Source organism: Oreochromis aureus, linkage group 13 (genome assembly GCF_013358895.1).
Source record: "Oreochromis aureus strain Israel breed Guangdong linkage group 13, ZZ_aureus, whole genome shotgun sequence".
Taxonomy (NCBI): domain Eukaryota; kingdom Metazoa; phylum Chordata; class Actinopteri; order Cichliformes; family Cichlidae; genus Oreochromis; species Oreochromis aureus.
The window spans coordinates 12,160,189-12,179,908 of NC_052954.1; the positions used below are offsets into that span (position 1 = coordinate 12,160,189).

Here is a 19,720-nt window from a genome sequence, read left to right on the forward strand (position 1 = left end):
AGCCAAACAAGCCAGTGTCCAGCGAGAACTCTGTGGTTCCACTATGGCGGAGCAGCAGATTGACCAGAGAGTCGGTGCTGAAAACCAGAGACCGGAACTTCAAGTTGTCGAGTCAGAATCGGGCTCAGTGAGTCTGTCCAGATCTGAACAGAAGGCCCTGTCAGAGGCAAACCACAAGGTGCCTTGCTCCAGTGCATTAACTGTAGCAGGAGCTCTAATTGGGACTACTCAAAAGCAGAAGCAGCATGCTGAGAACGATCTTCCAGACTGCATCAACCTAAATGGGACCTCAGCAGGTTTCTGCCAAAATGAAATCAGTCAGGAGACCAGCACGAGCAAGAGGTGCAAGCTGAGTGATGCTGGGGAAGACCCTCACCCACACGGGGCCAAGAGGACGTGCCTTGGAAGACCTCCAGCCCTAATGCAAACTTACTCCGCACAAACATCCAAGCACGACCTCCTTCCTCTGCCACCCCTTCCTCCACTTGAAGCCAAGGCAGAGTCCCAGGCTTCCCCTGTCTCAGAGTGCAAGAAAACCACACTGGAAGTAGAGCTGCTTACTCCAGGGAAACGAGCCCAAAGGCTCTCCCTCACAAGCAATAACACGGCACAGACAAACCAAAACAGGCTGGCCGCAAGTCTGAGGAGCCTATCTGTCAAGCCTGCATCCTCAGGCTCCTCTATTGGTTCCAGATCCACACTCGGAGAGGAGTGGAGTGAAAATGTGCCCAGAACCTCTAGATTACGACGACTGAAGAGGTCCTGAGGGGGAGAGAGAGACAGGCTACAGTAAAGATGCCTGACGCCACAGAAATAGAGATGAGACTCTGTCAGACTACATGCTTCCCCCATGCTGTCCATGTGGTCTGCTCAGATGACTTGCATTTGTGCTTGTGTCACTTTTTACTGCGATATCTGTTCTTTTCACATATGCTGCACACGCACAGATCAAATGCTGAACACATTATGGCAACTGATACATGTGCATTTGAGTTACGCTTTGTCAAATACTTGAAACGGATCTCTGCCTCCACCCATAAGTAGTGGTGGTCAAGAGAGGCTCGCAAATGAAAGTCAAAAACCTTTAATTGGAGTTAAGATTTGGTTTTGTGTTAAAGATTGGGGATTTCAGACAGGCAGGAGCCATGCAGTACGTCATGGCTTTCAGACTCAAATACTGGCTCCTACGTGTCTCAAAACTGTCCAGTTTACCCGCCGAAGCTCGAGCATGATTGATTGCTGTTTCCAGGTTTATTTCATCACCCCATTCTCAAAAAAAGTGTTTTTATAGCTAGATATTTTTCATATACCAGTTAGTTGCTAAGCACCTGAAAACAAATCTATAAGTGGAAACATACTGCGCTGCTTTTTTTTTTTTTTTTTTTTTTAAACTTAACCTAAACCAAATATATGCAGGAATGTGATCAGCTTTTAAATCAGAGGTTGAACAACAGCTGCTGTCACCAGCCCAACGCTTGGTATAGGTCCTTAAATCTGCCCACTGGCCCGAGCCCAGAGAGAGAGCCTACTGTCAGCTCCGTTTACAACCCAGTATTTCTATTTCACAACAAAATGTTGACTGAAAATTTTACTCCCGTTTTATTTTACTGGAAAGACATTTCGATATAAATAAATTTTCCCCTCAGTCAAAACAAAACAAAAAAAGCCCCATTTGAATCATTGTGTAAAATTCAGAGAGAATTTTGGGAAAGCAGCCGGCACAGATCTCATTGCATTGTTTTCCTCTCACAGAGTCCAAACCAAATGCTGCTTGTGGCAGTTCGACAGTGGGGTCTGTCCAAAAAACGAAAAAAAAGCATTAGTGGTTACAACCTGAGTGTCACGACTAGGAGCCAGTTCAGCTATCAAATAGGGCAGATTAGTGAAACTCGTCCTAAGGTTTTAGTCCTAACATGTTGAGGATCTTTCTCAAGGGGTGTTGTAATCTCTCGTCTTTGTTTTAATTCTGGCAAGAAGAGTTTGCCCAAAAAATAAAGAAAGAACATAATAAATCACTTTTACTCCACAGCTTAGGGTTCTCCAGCCCAACTTTTTTTTTTTAAAAGCTTGCTACAGTATCTTAACCAGACCATCAAGGGCTACAATATGTGAGTGTTATGAATACTGCGTCTCCAGGACTCGACTAGGAAGCCATTAGCTGTAGTTCCCACGCCACGAGAGATCTTTAATATGCTCCAACACGTTTGGCTCAATGCATCAGACTCGTCACTCTCTCTCCAGAACAGAGACAACTTTAATTCTCGTTTCATACAAAATATTTAATAAATATGACTTTCAAAAATATATTGCCAGATCAACACATAATTCTCAAGTTCATAACACAAAGTCAAAAAAAAAAAAAAAGGACAAAGTGTTGCCACGATCTCAAAGGGTTAACAAATGAGATAAAACATGTTTGTCTTTAAGAGCCTCAATTTTTAAAAAGAAACAAATGTGCACAGAAACAAAGTGGACTCTTGCAGAGCAAGGCAGTGTATTTATCTGATACTACAGTGTTCCCATTGCTCCCCTACTGTTCAAGTACTCACAGTCTAGCTTATGATATTATGCTGACTAAAGCAGATGGGAATTCTGGCGTGCCATACTGATGTGACTTGCCTTGCAACTTGGTTGATTTCGACAGCCTTTGAAATATGTCTGGGTTAAACTGAAGCTGCTGAAGAATTTTTGTTCCCTTAAGTATTTATCCATTAGTGGCAAGCAATGTGTCTGCCACCATGTCCAACCCTTGCAGCAGCCGTGATCTTTTGTTGTCCTAACCTCATTTGTCTACAATTAAGGTCCTGGCAACAAATAATGAAATGTCCAACGTGTGTATGGGAGGGAAACAAAAATGAAGTGTTTCTTTCAGGGCCAAAGCACCCATCTTTTGTCATCTCTGAAATTTGGCTTTTATTGAATGCATTGGAAACAAAACAAAAAAAACCTTGAAAGAAATGGTAGGCTTCCACAGCTATCAAAACCTTCAAACTAAACTGAACGTATAAATAAAAAGGAATGATATCTTAAGGCTCTTGATTATTAAGTTAATAAATCAAATATACACAATGATTAATAAAAAAAAATGTACATATCTACACGTTCTAAATTGTCACATAAATTCTTCATATTGACAGCAACTGCTGACATCGAACCCCTTTCATCTCCCTCCCCACCCAACCCTAAAAATAAAAATAAATAATAAAGTTGATCTTTTTTTTTTGTCTCATTTGACAGTTGCTGAAGTCTAAAACTGAAAAAGCACTTCCTCCAAATAGAACTAGAAAAAATTCAAACACATACTAAAAATAATTAGCTCTAGTGTTGAACACGTCGGGTAGTTTAAACTCATTGTACAACAATTACACCAGGAGCCCCTTAAATGTGTCCGCTAAAAAAAAAAACAAGGAAACGGGGAAATGAAATGCATAGGAGGACACGTTTGCAACTAGTTCTACAGTGAAATGTATACCAGTGCCTTGTGTTTCCAGCCAACCAAAGCAACTGTCACTGCCAGTGTAAGCCAGCTTGTCAAAACTTAAATTAGCACGGGGAAATATCTGAAAATACTGAGGGGGGAGGAGGGGGTCACAACTGACATGACTATTTACACATGCCAAAGCTCCCCCAGTTTCACCCACCACCTGGGTGTGAAGGTGTAAGGCTAGGTTGCACAGCAACACAGCTGTCTGCTATACAATGTAGTCCATCCTGTTTATGCTGTTTGCTGTCTCCAAGTCTCTATTGTCCTGTTTGTTAGTCCAATTAGCGTGCTTGGATGTTGAGTTGGGATTGGAGATGGATGCCTTCTCATCCCTCTCCACCAGTGTGTATGCTGGCTGTTTGGCAAAGCGGCCCTTCTGCAAGTGCCTCTCCTTGTCGTCCTCATCTCCCTCGGGATGATTTGTCCTTATTTTGGCAATGATGGAGTTCTTATTTTCATAGTCTTTAATGGCTACTGTGAGGCCCACATGCTTCTCTATAGGGTTCTTGATCTGGTTAAGCTGCTCCCGGACGTTGTTGGTCGTGTTGTCCTCTGAGCTGGTCGCTGATGTCCCGTTGTGGTTGCTCTGTTTCCGCCGCCGGCGCATGCACCACAGCAAAATGGAGACCAGCACGAGGACCCAGATGCCAATGAAAATGGAGCTGAGAAGGGGCACTAGGTAATCTGGTAGAAGAAAACAATGACAAGTGAGAAAGAGACCACAAGTATAAGACAACTGACTCAAATGGTGCATAGTAGGATTTCTGTATTAGTGCATCAAGCTAGCTCAGTCATTAATGCACTTTTGCCAGAACAACCTGACCTCCAAGCCTGGAGCTGAGGAGGAGGAGGCTGCTTCTACTTGGCTGTGGCAGCAGTCTGCTGTCACCGTACTGATGAATGGCGAACACAAGTGGGAGTCTGACTAAAAGTCCAGCCAGTTGTACCGCGAGCCAATCCAAAGCCATGTAGCCAAGCAGCTCTGCTCTTTCCATTGAAGCTCCTGGCTAGATTCTTTTTAAGCTCCATCACAACTGCCATGAGATGGCAGACCTGGCGGTCTGAGTCGTGTGGGAGGTTAAGGAATCAGTTTACATATACATGGAATGTTTTTTCTTTGGTGTGCAGCTATGTTGTCACTTTTAGGGCTTGGCTCTATCTCATGATCTGATCTTTAGAAAAAAAAAAAAAATTGAAAATCCTCCCACCCATTTCAGCACATGCAGGTGTGTGCAAGTCTGGAAAACTTCATAATCAAACACAAATAGTTTCAGTTCATACCAGTTTTGCTGGGGCTTGGCACACGCACTTCTGCGATGGCGGAGATGATCGTGTTGTTCCCGTTATGCTTGCTAACCAGGTCAATTATCCTTTCTGTGATCTCTTTAACGGGGCTCCCGTCCAAGCGGTGGTCGTCAGTCGACTAAAGGCAAAGAATAAAGTGAGGTGTGAAATTTAAGTGTTTAGCTGTTGTAAACTGAGACCACAGAAACTCAACCCTACATCCATAACACATCCTACCACAGCTGCAAGAACTCTACGATGCAGGTTATAAATCAAAAGCATTTTTTTGTGTGTGCTTTAATGGAAGCAGCCAAACATGGCAGAGTGAGTGGAAGGAAGTACTCACGATGCAGACGTGGATCTCGTTGCTGGCTGAGAATGAGGGGTCACAGGTTATGGACACAGAATGCTCCAAGGAGAAATTCTTGACCACGTATAAGCTCCTCAGCTGCTTACATACTCCTTCCACAGTTAAGCCCTGGACCTGAAGGAAATGAAGCAAATGTTAACAAACACAGAAAAAAAGGGGAGAGAAAAAAAAGGGCAATCAAGAAGAAGAAAAAAAAAAGAAGAAGAAGAAGAGCCAAGGCTGCATTTTGGCATCATGTTCCAACATCCTATCCACCTAATTTAGATTAAAGACCGCAAGCTCATATGCTTGTCACTATCTGCTGTCATGCTTGTTAGGCAACTGGCAAGTGATCATTCTATGTGGTGACAGAGTCGCCAGTGGTCCTGTTCAGCTCAAAATCCATATCATCCTGAAATTAATCTCCCCATGTGGTTGGTTTAAGATTGGGATTGGCAGAAGCTAAAAAGTCATGAATGCCTCAGTCTCAGGAACAAAACTTGTATGCAGACAAGACTCCGAGAGAAATATTCCCACATTTCCCCCACTCCTTCATGGAGCACATTTAAATACATGGCTGAATTGTTAAGGAGTCTCTCTGCCCTGGAGGAATGGGTAATCTTTCACAGTTTGCCGCTCCCATTCATTTAAGACTGCTGGTGGAGGGGAGGGATGGATGGAAAACGAGCCCAAAACCTGTTAAATTCAATCTCTTCCTCCCTGGTGCCTAGGTAACTCACTCGAGGCATGATCTCCTTGTTGAAGGTGAAGGTGATGTTGGCGCAGCTGTTGTCCTGGTAAGTGGAGCTGGGGTGGCATTTGGTGGGGGGCTGGGGAGGGTCGGAGTGCCAGCACTCTCCCAGCTCAATGCAGGGCTTCACAAAGCAGTGGCCCTCCCTGAGGGGGATGCAGCTCTGGCCTGAAGGGCACTCGCCTCGGCCCTTGGCACCCAGTTTGCATGACATGGGGCCACACCACATCTGGAGAGGAAAAAACACAGGAGCATTGATACATTTATATCATGTTAAGTACGCTATACAGTAGAAAACACTTTCAAACTGTCACTGCCGTATCCCCGTACATCTGCACAACTGTGGAAGAGACTTGTATTTAATTTACTACTTGGGGTCTCCAGAGGATGAGTCACACTGTACGAATGTAAAAACAAAAAACTGGACCAGTGTTAACAGCTGTCCAAAGATTGATTCGTCTCCACTGCATGTCAGAGATTATTATGTATCACAAACAAACAATACTGTGATGTCAGGCCAAGTTTTAAATGGTAGCCTACAGTGCATCTTCCAGATCTTTTTCAATCCCACGATGCATTTTCTTCCCGAGGTGAGCTCCACTAGTAAGCCACCATTGTTCATCTAGCGGTTAGATAGACAGTAGTGCTGTCATCATCATGGCTAACTCACCCAATCGTCCCTTAGTGGGAACCGGTGTGTGTGTTCATGTTCTAATTAACTAACTGCATCAAGAAATTGGCACTCCTGAGCCAACTCCACCCAGTGACACATAATGTTGAGGCCCTACCTACCTACACCTTCTCATGGAAAACAAGACACCAAACATCAACGCGATCCATTTTGTGCAGTTCTCCACAGCACTTCTTCCATTCGGAAGCATGACATAGACTTCACAGGTGTGCCGAGCATTCATGAATACTTTACCTTTGTGCATACAACTTTCCCATTGGAACAGTGGCAAGTGTTGCAGTCTTCATCCCATTTCACTCCATCAGGGGTGACGTGTCCATTAACAGAGCAAGGTTTTCTTGTAACTGTGTAAAAGCAGTCACAGTGTTAGAAATAATAATTATTTTCAATAATAATTTTCAATTATTATTTTTTCCTTCATTTTCATATTTCTTGGGGGTTGTTTTCCACATCATGTGGCGGCTGCTACCTTCTTGGCAGTGGGATCCGGTCCTGTCTGGTGGGCATAGGCAGCGATATCCATTGATCTCATCCACACAGGTGGAGCCCAAGGCACATGGAGAGGACTGGCACTCATTAATATCTGCCACAGAGGAGAGAAGCCAGGGGTAAGAATTGGTTCCTTTGTGGCATAAAGAGCACAGCCACACAGCATTCAAATATTTCAGTCAGCACACAAGTCTAATTCCTAGGCTAAACTCACTAAGGCTGTGCATCATTTGAACAGTACATACTAACCAGTTAATAATAATAATGATGATTACTTAGAAAAAACAAACAAACAAGCAAACATGCTTTGTGCCAGCCCTGGTCTTATTAGGCAGCATCATTAGCAGGTATGCAGGAGCTAAAGGCTGGACTTAGACGAACAAAGGGTTTGCAATGGGAAAGAATGTGGCCATCTGAAAGCCTTTAAGAGGGAAAACAATCTGTGTAATCAGTGTCAGAGAGCATGGCTGATTAGCCGTTGGCCTGCTAAGCTGGTTTCCCCCAGGGAAAGCAGCGAGGCTTGGTGGAGTGACACCAAAATGGCTCAGCTTGGCCTGAAGCCCAATGAAAAGATAATTGGCTGACTAGACCTTCCATTTGGAGTGACTGATGGTCCCGGGCATGCTCTAACTGACTGCTCAAACTGCGATCAGGGGGACGTTCTGGAGGCAGGGTTAATACTCACTGATCCGACAGTCTGGGCCAGCAAAGCCTGGGGCGCACTCGCAGCGGTACCAGTTATCCCCATCGACACAAGTTCCACTGTTGTAGCTGGAAGAAAAAGAAAAAAAAAAAAAAAAAAGGGGAGGGGGATAATTTCAGTCTGGAATTTTCTCACCAGTCAACTGAACAATTTCTCAAAGATAATTAAAGCAATCACTCCTATTCTTTGTATTGGACAAGTGCGCTTGGGTTAGGGAGTTCACTAAACAGAGTTAACTGACTGCATCCCAGGAATGACAGGGGCAGGGTGTATGCCTGGTTCCCAGCAGAGAGTGAAAGCGTCGCAGGTGAGAAACTATCACACAGGAGGAGCAGCTTGTTTACATCTGTCTAAATCTGCAGGAAATGTTTGGCTTCCACTTACCATGGGTGTGGACTGCAGTCGTTGGTATCTGAAAGAGAAAAAAAATAGAATGGGGAGGGAGGGAGACGGGAGCAGTGAGCATGTTGATCGTTCTCATGTTTTGTGCACATGACAGCAAGAGCACGTCTGAGCTTGCGTGTGCAGAGGCGTGTTGGGCCAGTCGAGCCCGGACTCAGCGCTGTCTGATCACGATGCCTTATTAACAACACTGAGTCGACTCTCACCCTCAAAAATGCAACCCACCCCCCCCACCCACCCCTTGGCAACACCCATAATTCCATCCCAACCTTTTGTCCCTCCCATCCAAAAAAGTTTCAAGAGGAATTCATGTTTTAGAGTGCATGCATACAGGGCAGGGATCCCAGGAAAGGAGGGGGGGGAACATATATATATATATATCAGGGAAGTGAAGGAGGAGAGCTCTAGAACAAGCAGACATGTCACTGTTTGGACAGGAATGCAACGAATGAGAGGAGAGAGGGGGGCGCGTGTTGAGCTAGCAGAAAGGGGGAGAAACATCTGTCTCCACTTTTCTGAGCCCTTTTCTCCCTCCTCCTTCGCTTTCTCCTCTCATGGCCGGCAGCAGCCAGGAGAGAAGAAAGAGAAGAGGAAGGGGGGCTACAGATCAAAAGATGATGGGAGAGTCTGCTCTAATCAGATGCAGGACTTCACCTTTGCACTAGGTAGCACAATGTTTATCATAATTTAATGGCAGTAACTGTCCACCTTTATCTATTACACCACCACCCTCTGCCCTTTCTTACTTTGGGTGCACGTGGGACCCTCCCAGCCTTCCTTGCAGACGCAGGTGAATGAATCCCCCGTCACCACGCAGGTACCTCCATTCTCACACGGGTTTGGAAGGCAGCTCGAGTTTTTGGCTGAGAACAGAGAGAGAAAGGTAAAGTTTGATTTTGTCAGCGAGCTTTCCCGAACAACCAGGAGGATCATCAGCACAATCATGAACCTCAACCCAACTGAGAAGACTGCCTTTGACTGGGTTTTTTTTTTTTTTTTTTCCCCCTTCTCCTTGACAGCCTTCATTTTCCTTTTTACCCCCCATATTCTTTGACTTTGAAGTGTACTGTCAGTGCAATCAGGCATTTTAAGCATACGTCTGTCAGCACTCAAAGGAGAGAGAGAAATGGGCGAGGAGGTAGACGAAAGAGGGAGGGAGCGTTGACAGAACGAAGGGATAAAAACTGTTTGTGGACCTCGCAGATCTGACAGATCTGATTAAGATCCGAGTCAACACGGAGCTCTCCCATAAAGCAAACTACTTCTTGTGTGTGCGTGCAGAGATGAAACATTAAACCAAGCTGGATGACTCACCTATGTTGCACGTCGTTCCCTCCCACCCCGGGGAACACTTGCACTGGAATGTGTCACCCTCATCATAGCAGGTGCCTCCGTTGTTGCATGTGGCTTCATCACACTGACTCTCGCCTGGAGGGTGCATGGACAGTCTTTCTTACATGACACTCAGCACAATGTAGAAAATACTGGGTAATTACAAAGAGCCATTGGCACATACCATGAGCCTGCACAGACAGTCTACACGGGTGTGGAAAAAGCAGAAAGAAAAAAAAAAAGCTTACGGGAGTGGCAAGTCTTTCCCTTCCAGCCATTTTTGCATTCGCAGAAGAAGTCCGTCACCAGGTCTCGACATGTCCCTCCATTATGACAGGGGTTGGTGCTGCAGTCATCTATGTCTGGTTGCAACAATAGACGGCAGCGTGATTTATGTGCGGCATATCAAACAAACGTTGTGTTGAAAGATGAATCGAGAGGCACCATGAAGGAAGTGTGGGCTTGTTTTGAGGTTGCAGGATAAACAATCATACTCACTGATCTCGCAGTGGTCGCCTTCCCAGCCGTCACCGCAGATGCACTGGTACACGCTGACTTTGTCAATACACGTGCCCCCGTTGCGGCACGGGTTACTCTCACAATCGTTGATGTCTGAAAATGGCAAGAGATGTGTTAGATTTATGACGTGATACAGTGTGATCAGTTGTGCATTTGGACTCTGTCCTTACTCTCATGGCAGTAGGTGCCTCTGAAACCCTCCTGGCACTCGCAGCTGAACTGGCCCCCGGCCTGACTCTGACAGCGACCGTGAGGTCCACAAACGTTTGATGAGATGTAACGCTCTCCTCCTGGTGTGCTGTTGGATGCCACGGCAACCGTGCAGCTATCAATCACTGCAGAGAGGCAATCAAGTTAAATAGTAAAACCAATGACTTTATGAAAGGCTTATTGCAAATTATAAATAAGCCTTAAACCAGGTCCCAGTTTGCCTTATGACCCATGTTTACCATAAACAAGAAGGGATGTAAGACACATTACGACAGATCTACAGATCTACAGGGCAACAGGCCTTTACAGATATAATGCCCATGTGGTTAAAAAAAAAAAGTCCAGAGAAAAAGGGTACTGTTAAAAAGAAAAAAAGGCAAATAAAAAGAATGATTAGCAGAACAGAGATAAGCTGTTATGCTTTCATAAGCAATTCATTCTGATCTATTTTACTCTGAACTGAAATCCCTTCCCTTCCCCCTGTCTGATCAGGTTAGGTGAGCTGGGTGAATTTGTTCCCCTGTAATCACTTAATTCTTGCCAAGAGCAGAGAGAATCTTGCGCCTGGTATCTGACTCTGTGGTTGGTCCACTCACTCAATTACACAGACGGGGAGAAAGAGAGAGAAATGTGCGCATTCACTGAGGGGGAAAAGAAGAGGTAGCCCACCAAGTCATTACTAAGAACACACACGGTGCTATCAGCCCTTTGCCAGGTTTTCAGGGAAGAATCATCGGAAAAGCTTTGCTGAGGAAAGGGAGGGAGGGCCATCATCAAGAGAGCTGAACAAAAAAACAACAAAAAAAAAAAAAAGCCCTGCTCACCTTGGCCAAGAAATTACTTTGAGTGAAACTAAAATACAGGTACTGCCCTCATGGGAAAATGTGGGCAAAGTATCCAGGCAAATAGTGAATATCTGGCCTTATTCAGCATTATACAACATCACGGTGCACAGATCATCTTTCAGGCCCCTCGCTGGGGGGGGCAAAGAGCTTGCAGTAGTTGCATCAGGAGACATACCTTTGCACGTGGTGGTGCGACAGTGGTCCTTGAGGTGAGAGCAGTTTTTGCCCTCGTAGTCCTCTGGGCAGGCGCAGTAGTAGTCTGTGGCCAGGTTGAAGCAGACTGCCCCGTTCTGACACGGGTTGGGCAAGCAGTAATCAATATCCAGCTATGGAAGAAAAGGTTTTGAATAGAGAGCAATGAACCTGATAGTTGACATAGTTTCTGCTACAGAAAACAGAGCAAAACCCACAGCATCCTCCCCACAAACTGTGCCAGGAAACAACACACGCACAGCGCTCAGAGGAGGGGAGGGAGGGAGGGAGGAGGGGAGGGGGGGGGGGACGGACGAGCCAGAGACATAGGACCCGTCCTCTGAGTCTGGGCTTCAGCGCTGAGGAATGTATCCCACTGTAGCCAGGAGCAGCTTCAACAAAGCACTCCCTTTTTAAAAAAGGAGGACTGTGGAACAACAGCCGTTTAAGAGGGTGGGGCAGGAAAACTTTACAACAAACCCAAAAGATACAGGCAGCGCTAGCAAAGAGAGGCTTAAAAATGCTGAATGAGGAAAGGGAAGATGCTTGCACGCACTGGTGTGGGATAGTGGTGGGAGTCATGCCTCACCTGGCAGAGATTTCCTGAGAAGCCAGTCAGACACAGGCACTGAAATCCGTTCACTTCGTCCTGGCAGCGGCCGCCGTTCAGACACGGCGAGCTTGCGCACTCGTCGATGTCCCTCTCGCAGTGCTCGCCGGCGAACCCAGGCGGGCACGCGCACCGATAGCCGTTTACCAAGTCCTGAGAAAGAGAGGGAGAGCGAGTATGAGGGAGAGAAGCCGGAGTTAACCTCGCGCAGCCACAAATTTGATTAACTGCTTTCAAAGGGTGGGGTCCAAACAATAACTGTCAAACCAGGGCACAGAATGAACAGGACGGGGGGGGTAAATATCACAGCTACACAATTATTTCAACACATTTTCCTGGCACGGGCTCAACGCAATAATGTTTATGGTAATTCTATCTAGTGTGGTCGAGAAACTTGCGCGCCCCTCCCTCAGAAACCCCTCTGAACCCACTCCTCTCAGATTTGATTTCAGAGGAATTCCACAACAATTCCACTGTCGGTTTGGAGGGAACCGTTTACGGCAGCTATTTATACAACCGCTGCAAATGTCTCTGGCTTTGACAAAAGAGACACAATAAAGCAAACAAGTTGGCAAGCAAACCAGCAATACCAGATAAAGCGAGATGGGTTTTTGACCTTACCTTACAAGTTCCCCCATTCTGGCACTGGTCCTTGCAGTCGTTTATATCTGCACATGAAAACAAATCCGAGATTTAATTCTGAACAGCTTAACTAAATAGTCTGTCTTTAAAAACAAGTCTGTGCTTTGAGTTTCCCATGCTAGGGGCCTTTAAAAACATTGTCGGAGCTGGAGAGTGCTGTGCATGTGAGCTGGATGATGTGGCTGCAAAACTCGGTGCAAAACAGCGTATTGAGCAATCCCCTCTGCTGCCAAGTGAAACTAGTCCCTGCGATTGTTTTGAGCCACCCTTAATCACCGTGGCCTTGGCCACACACACACACAGACCTCATAATGATAAAGCAGATTCATTTACACTGCAGGAGAAAAAAATAAAAAGGAGGACTGCACTTGTCCAACTCTACTTAACACCTTCACGTTACAGCTTCCATGCAGCATGTACACGATGAAAGGAACTGAAATATCTAAAAGAGCGACAGGAGCTGGACAGACGTCCTGACCCGCAGCTGCCGCTGCTGACAGAATTCAGACTCACTGATGTCACAGTTCTGCCCCGTCCAACCAGGGAGGCACTCGCAGAAGTATCCACCAATCAGGTTGCGGCACGAGTTGGCATTGACGCAAGGCTTGCTGTCGCATTCGTTGGCATCTAGAGGGTGAGAGAAGGCGGTTAGTGGCATGCACACGTGTTGCCGACAGCTGTGAAGTGGTGTAGAGAGGGTGCGTGATTCACCTATTAGACACGTCTTCCCAGTCCACTGCGAAGGACAGTGGCACTTGTAGCCGTTAACCAGATCCTGGCAGGTACCGCCATGGTTGCAGGGGTTTGGAAGGCAGTCGTCAACATCTGCGCAGGAGAAGAGGGTCTCGTGTAAGCAACAGGATATTTTCTGTGAAAAGGTACTGACATTAAGAATGTGCACACATTCAGGCTTACTGATCGTGCAGGAGGGGCCGGTCCAGCCTGGTGCGCACTGACATTCGTAGCCTTGACTGGTTTCTGAGCAGCTCCCTCCATTCGAACATGGATTGGAGAGACAGGCGTGTTCGGCTACAAAGAGAGATCACAAAACAAAAATCCTTATTGTTTTAATGACAAACTAAGCATCACAAATATACATATTTCTGCCACTGTGCCTGCTAACAGAATATATATTATTTTTATTGATACTGAAACAAATCATGACATGAAAATGCAGATTCAGGTTCTGACTTTTATCCCTTAGAAACGTGAGCCCTCTACCCGCGGTCCAAGCTGTTACACGTCCAGGGATCGAGTCATTCTTTCACCTCTGAAACCTCCTCCTCTGCCCCGAAAGGCCGCTCAAAAATCCCCTTCTCTCTCGCTCTCATTACCCGCCCAGGCAGACTGCACCACCAGGAAATCATCTTTCATGCTAAGTTGACCCGGCCAATGCACCGTGACTTCCCTCCGACTCCCCGCCATTCTTCTTCTGAGAGGCGGCACAAGATGAGAGTGGCGGGAGGGAGAGCGGGAGAGGGGGCAGTCGCGGCACCTCCTTTACAGATGAGTTAAGGATGAGTGAGCACCAAACAAATCAAAAATTAACGATTTGCTCGAGGAATAACTCGGCAGTCGGAGGTGATAGGCGGACGTCCCCTCGGTATGCCGTGGGGAGGGGAGGAGGGAAGGGAAGGGATGCAGCGCTCGCACCCTGGGGCCTCCTTGTTACAATAGCCCAACGTATCGTCCGGTCTGCAGACCTCCTGTTATGAGGGGCATGGTTTCCTGACATCTCTGCAGTTAAGCTGTCAGCACCCTGCAAGCCTCAGATTTAATGAGGAAAAAAACCCATCATCTCCATGGTAAGTGTTTGCAACAGCTGAACCTTAGCAACACACCCCATCTGTCTCGAGGAGAGAAGGATGACAGGCCCCAAAAGATCAAGATCGGTGGATTACCTGACTCGGGGGCCACTTACTCTGGAGTGGAAACAGATTATTGCTGAGTTACCACCTCCTCTGATTACAAACTGAAGGCACCTCTGACCTTTTGTCTGCAAGCTTGGTGAGCCCAGAACATTCCCATTTATTCTAACTGTAAGAATGCTTGGAAGATATAGCCAACACGGACACTCACCTCTCTCACAGTTGGCTCCTGAGTAACCCTCCGCGCAGGTACATTGGTACTTATCAGGTCCTGTGTTGATACACGTCCCTCTATTCAGGCACGGCTGGTGAGTGCCACAGTAGTTCAGGTCTGGGAGAAGAAGAAAAAAGAAGGGGGGGAGGATCACAGTTTGTTTGGGCACAACAACGGTTGCTCCTACAGTGAGCGCAGCTGAAATAAGAGAAGGAAATTAACCTTTATCACAAAGGTGACCGCCCCAGTTGATGTCACAAAGGCACTGCCACGGCTCTTTACAGGTGCCGTGCACACAGCCGGGGTGGGGGATGCACTTGTCGCAGTACTGACCCTGCCAGCCATACAGACACCTGTAAAACACGGAGATATAGATGCAGAAAATTAAAAAACAACAAGTAGAGACGGACAGTGACAGATGCACAGCCTTCAAAAAAGTTCACAACCTTCACAGATGAGGTCAGATAATCCATGCACTGCCTGAAAATGTTAATATTTTAATCTTCCATGTATTCCAGATTCGTTCAGCAGCTACTCAGCCATAATCTTAACTTAATGAAGTACACACTAGCGTGAAACAAACAGGCTCCCACAACTGGGCTGCATCTTAAAAGACCGCAAATGAATTTTAAGTAGCAGGGTGTTTATGTAACAGCCTTTAAACAATACTTGGAGCCGACGACGACGAAAGAGGAGCATTTAGCATTTTACTAAACAAGGAAAACAAAAACCCAACACACTAAATTACAGTTCCAATGGGACCTTTAGCACAGCTAACATTAGCATGCGACTAGACGCTCCCTTTAACATCACTACGCCTGTGGCTTGGCAGCAGCAGACGAGGAGGGTTCAGCCTTCTTGGCTGTTACACTGCTGCTCGTCCTGGTTCCCATGAGTCAGAAGTCAGACTTGCGCCCCGAGGGTGAGGACACAGGCTGCTGACCACTGAAATATCCAGGTTCATAATTACACCGATAATGCTGCTCCCTTTCTCGCTCAGCTCCATAATTAAGACGGCAATCCAGCCCCGGTTGATAAATCGGCTCTTTAAAAAGCTGGCAAAGCGGCAATGCAGTCCCTGCTTTGCCACAGAGCCCAACGACAGGAAACGCAGCGCCCCCCTCCCGCTCCTGCCCACCCCCTGCGGGCGACTGGGGGGGAAGCGGCGCGCTGATTAGCCTCAAGAAACGGACGGACTGTAAAAATAAACGCGGCGGTTAAGTAAACCTCAGTCTGTGATTAAAGAGGCTATTCTTAAAAGTGTGCTAATCCCCCTCCATGAGAAGTGGAGCTGGAATCCCCGCAGCAGGATCCCAAATCATTTACAGTTATTACACAGCCAAATTACTGGGGAATGTGACATTAGACTTTGCAGTTCTGCTGATGCACAAAGATTTCATACCCATGAGAATCTGATAGGTTGCTGCAGTGCACGTGTGCTTTCTCATACTGTTGTGCAGGCCACAGGTGCACTGTTGTTACTCCATTAGCAAGAGCGGACGCTCAGGGTATCACTAAAGACTCTAAAGTCATTAAGCTACGGCTTTGCTGCGACAACGGGGCTGCCCAAGCCTGCAGCTAATGTTGCTATGTACTGCAGTTGTTTGAGACGCCGCAACGGCCCAACGATGGGAAACTGCTCACTGACTACAGCAGCAGTAGATCTTGCTTGGAGAGTTTGTTGGCGGAGTGCATATAAACAGAGTTAAACCCAGAGCTTTAAATATAGCCACACCTGTACAGGGACTAAAAGACATTCAGGCTCTTGTTCTGCCAGTAGTCACACAAGCAATTACATGAAACTCGATGATGTCAAAAGCTTGGGAAAAACAACAAAGCTGCAGCACAGAATGAACAAACCTGATCATCCCCGTGCTTGATTTATGGCCAAATCAGACAAGTAAGAAAGCAACCATTGCCTGAACTGTGGGAAGAGCCGGACGCCGTGGGGCCCTTCTCCGGGATGAGGATGAGAGTCGACTCTTACTGCGCACACACAATGCCCTAACGCCAATACCCTTCTGTGCTGGGCTTTTCCTCTGGCTGTGCGCGTAAACAGCATTAGGAAGCCATTAGCTACATAAACAATACACTTTAAGACTCATCCGAATGTTACACACGATTTCGCTGCTTAACACTTCCCCTCGTTTGGAGAACTACATTTCCAGCAGGGCTGTGGCAGTCGAGCCCTACTGCGCAGACTGGCAGCCCCCATCCACAAGAGCTCCACGAGAGATTTACAAGCAGCTCAGCCTACATCTCTGTTAAAGCCCTGGTAGTGATAGTCTGTTGGCCGGGAAGCCAAAAACATGTACAGAGAAAGATCTGTGCCATGTCAAAACTGGTGCTTGGACACAATCCCTACACATCTAAATGATCACCACCACAGGCTTCTGGCAACACACCCCACAGTAAGTAAAGGCACTTGAATCAAATGGCTCCCTGCGCAGGGTATTCCAGCCAAAGAAGATAAAAGGCTGGCTCAGTCCAAAAGGAGCGAAGACTGGGATATTTTGTGGGAAAAACAACATTTGGACTGTTAAAAGAAAAGAGGCTTAGATTAGCTGTTGTCCCAACTGATATTACATGACAACTGGTAAATAATCAGCATACTGATATACATAAATTAGTATAACTTTTTTTGAGAACACCATCATACATTTTGCAAAGTAATCAAATCACTTTTTTACCAGAGGTTGCAAATAATTCGGCTCTGGGTAGTTTGTTTTCACTCGTGTGTGTATTTTTGCTTTGTTTTTAATCTGTGAAAATAAATCATTTGAGCATGGGCCCCTGATGTGCAAACATCATCACCCTTCAGCTTACGTCACTGCGACTTTGTGGCTAGATTTTGCTACTCTCTTCCCTTTTGCTTCAAAAAGCGCCTAGAGACACATCTAGCGTCAGCCACCAGTAGTATTTCACCGCAAGCACGCGGCTCTTTCCCACCGCAGGCAAACTTCTTTTTTTCCTGTGTCTGAGCTGTTTGCACCTGCATAGTTTTTGTTTTTGTGGTTCGTTACTCAGGAGAAGAATGTGCATGGTGCGAAACACTGCGTAAAAAACTCTCTCATTTTACAAGGAAATCAAAAATCACAGAGTATGTGGATTCTGTTCGAAAGACACATCCCTCCCCTGCAGGGCGAAGGACGAGGAAACTTATGTTTACTGACAGTTTATTACTGCAGAAGCTCAAACGGTTATATTTGAGCAACCGTTGGCATTAAGTATGTATGGAATATGGAGGAATTTGGTCGAGGGAAGTTCCCTTAGCTGAAATACTATGGATCAGGAAGTACTGTAAATGTACAAGAAGGGGAAACTGGGCAATCAACGGTCAGCATTTCATTTGGAAAAGTGCAGAAAAGTCTCATGAAGCAGCACTTACTTGCATCCACCTGGTTCCTTACACGATCCGTGCTCAGTGCTGCAGCCCTGTCGACATATAGCTAGAAGAAGAGGAAGAATTAATCATTTAACTGCACGGTGACTAGATTCACACTTGGCCTGTGGCAGTTATAACAGCAAATATTATAATTAGTGCTATTTGACATTTCTGTCTGTAGAACAATCAGAGCTGTTTACAGACAACCATGCATGCCTTGCCAAAACGGCATTGGATCTCTAACTTCTCCTGGTTGCCCTCTTCACAACCCACAACTGTTAGTCAATCAACATTTAACAACGTTTTAGTGACATACAAATCAGCAGACTGACAGTCTAAGAACCGCAGTCTCATGGCATGGTAAGACACTTATTAAACTGACTACTGCCCAGGCTTGTTTTCTGGAGGAAATATGATTTTTTCACACAAGGAAAGAAGAAAAAAAAGGGGGGGTGGGGGGGATAACGGAGATGTCATTCAATTCAACAGAAAGCATTTCGTTCAAACTCATAAAGACTAATCCTGCAGTCTTATGCAGTTTTCTCCAGCAGCATCTGTTTCAAAGTGACTTCTTCCATTACTTCATGCTGCCATCTCACCAAAGGCCTCACCTGTGTTGCAGTCAGGTCCAGACCAGCCTTCCAGGCAGGTTTTGTTTCCATTGTTGTCACACGTATAATGCCCGAAGAACTCGTCTCTGGGCCGACAAAACTTGTTGCAGCCGAAACCGTAGTAGTGCTCGTCGCAGCTGACCCGGATCTGGTATTCAAACTGGGCTACGGGGCCGTTGTGCGTCAGCTTCTGCCACTGCGGGCTGGGGTTGATCATGCCAGAATGAGAGGCTTTCTCTATCAACCTCCCATCTACACCTTAAAGGGGGAAAAAAGGAAGCACAAGCAGTCGTACTTGTGAATTTCATAGTAAAGGAAAGAAAAATACTACTTTTCTCTGTTCTGGTTCTTTTGAGTTTCATTAAATGTTTTGGGGATGAGAGGAAAAAACAAAAAAAACCCCAACATCAGTGGAATGCAGCATCCTACATTACGCTTTTGGCTTTTGCACTTTGCTCCTTGATCATACAGCGAGAGCCCAAAACCGGACCAAGAATTCTGACACAAATTGCAGAAGATCCCTTACATAGCAGATTATATGTAATTAAAGCAACTATGTGTGCTGGAGAGGAAGAAAAGTAGTGGGATGAAATGCAGGAAAGAAAAAAAAGGATGCGGGTAATGAGCACTTTTAACTGCTTTTTTTCTCACGCTTCCCTTTCCAACTCTCCATGGTTGGTTTGTGATTCTCAGGTTTACAGCTTGAGGAAACTGCTGGTCTCTGACGCTGCCCTCTGCATCTGCTCAGGCGAGGACAGAACTGCAGCCGCCGTAAATTACAGTGCGAGGATGCCACAGTCACTACTGGGAAGCGAGCCAGTGTGCCATCAGCACTTTTCCCCCCCAGTCTGCCTTCCTCACATGCATTTTTTTTTTTTTTTGGCACCAACAGCACCCAAAAGTATTGAAATCAACACTTGGAAGATTCCATCTTCACTTCAGGAGGGAACCAAGTTTATGTTTTGATTGTAAAAATCCACACAGAAACAGACCTGTGTTTTAGTCAAACTTGAAGAGGTCACAGCTCTGGCAAATAGAAGAGGACGGAGGCGAGAGCAACGCTCGCAGAGCAAACACGCTCACCCCAACCTCCAGACACCGCACCGTCTACATGCAAGCCCTTTCGCATTAACACCACT

The 19,720-nt window shown here is 46.2% G+C and overlaps 2 protein-coding genes across 3 annotated transcripts in view; one reads left to right on the forward strand and one right to left on the reverse strand.

Moving 5' to 3' along the window:
* Positions 1-2,364, forward strand: part of LOC116318596 (SLX4 interacting protein) — a 34,893-nt gene extending 32,529 nt beyond the window's left edge. For both annotated transcript variants that reach the window (XM_031737656.2, XM_039621578.1), the window contains exon 8: positions 1-2,364. In XM_031737656.2, the coding sequence (XP_031593516.1) occupies positions 1-766 (766 nt within the window). In that variant the 3' untranslated portion in view covers positions 767-2,364.
* Positions 2,237-19,720, reverse strand: part of jag1b (jagged canonical Notch ligand 1b) — a 26,805-nt gene continuing 9,321 nt past the window's right edge. Inside the window, exons 4-26 of the mRNA XM_031737684.2 lie at positions 18,582-18,839; positions 17,974-18,034; positions 14,808-14,938; positions 14,583-14,702; positions 13,419-13,532; positions 13,215-13,328; positions 13,017-13,130; positions 12,483-12,529; positions 11,841-12,014; positions 11,235-11,385; positions 10,175-10,339; positions 9,984-10,097; positions 9,734-9,847; positions 9,468-9,581; positions 8,900-9,016; positions 8,136-8,163; positions 7,734-7,819; positions 7,029-7,142; positions 6,794-6,903; positions 5,858-6,097; positions 5,115-5,252; positions 4,766-4,907; positions 2,237-4,168 (exon numbers count right to left, since the gene is read on the reverse strand). Coding sequence (XP_031593544.1) covers positions 3,693-4,168; positions 4,766-4,907; positions 5,115-5,252; positions 5,858-6,097; positions 6,794-6,903; positions 7,029-7,142; positions 7,734-7,819; positions 8,136-8,163; positions 8,900-9,016; positions 9,468-9,581; positions 9,734-9,847; positions 9,984-10,097; positions 10,175-10,339; positions 11,235-11,385; positions 11,841-12,014; positions 12,483-12,529; positions 13,017-13,130; positions 13,215-13,328; positions 13,419-13,532; positions 14,583-14,702; positions 14,808-14,938; positions 17,974-18,034; positions 18,582-18,839 — 3,242 coding nt within the window. The 3' untranslated portion in view covers positions 2,237-3,692. The remainder of the gene's footprint in view (positions 4,169-4,765; positions 4,908-5,114; positions 5,253-5,857; positions 6,098-6,793; positions 6,904-7,028; positions 7,143-7,733; positions 7,820-8,135; positions 8,164-8,899; positions 9,017-9,467; positions 9,582-9,733; positions 9,848-9,983; positions 10,098-10,174; positions 10,340-11,234; positions 11,386-11,840; positions 12,015-12,482; positions 12,530-13,016; positions 13,131-13,214; positions 13,329-13,418; positions 13,533-14,582; positions 14,703-14,807; positions 14,939-17,973; positions 18,035-18,581; positions 18,840-19,720) is intronic.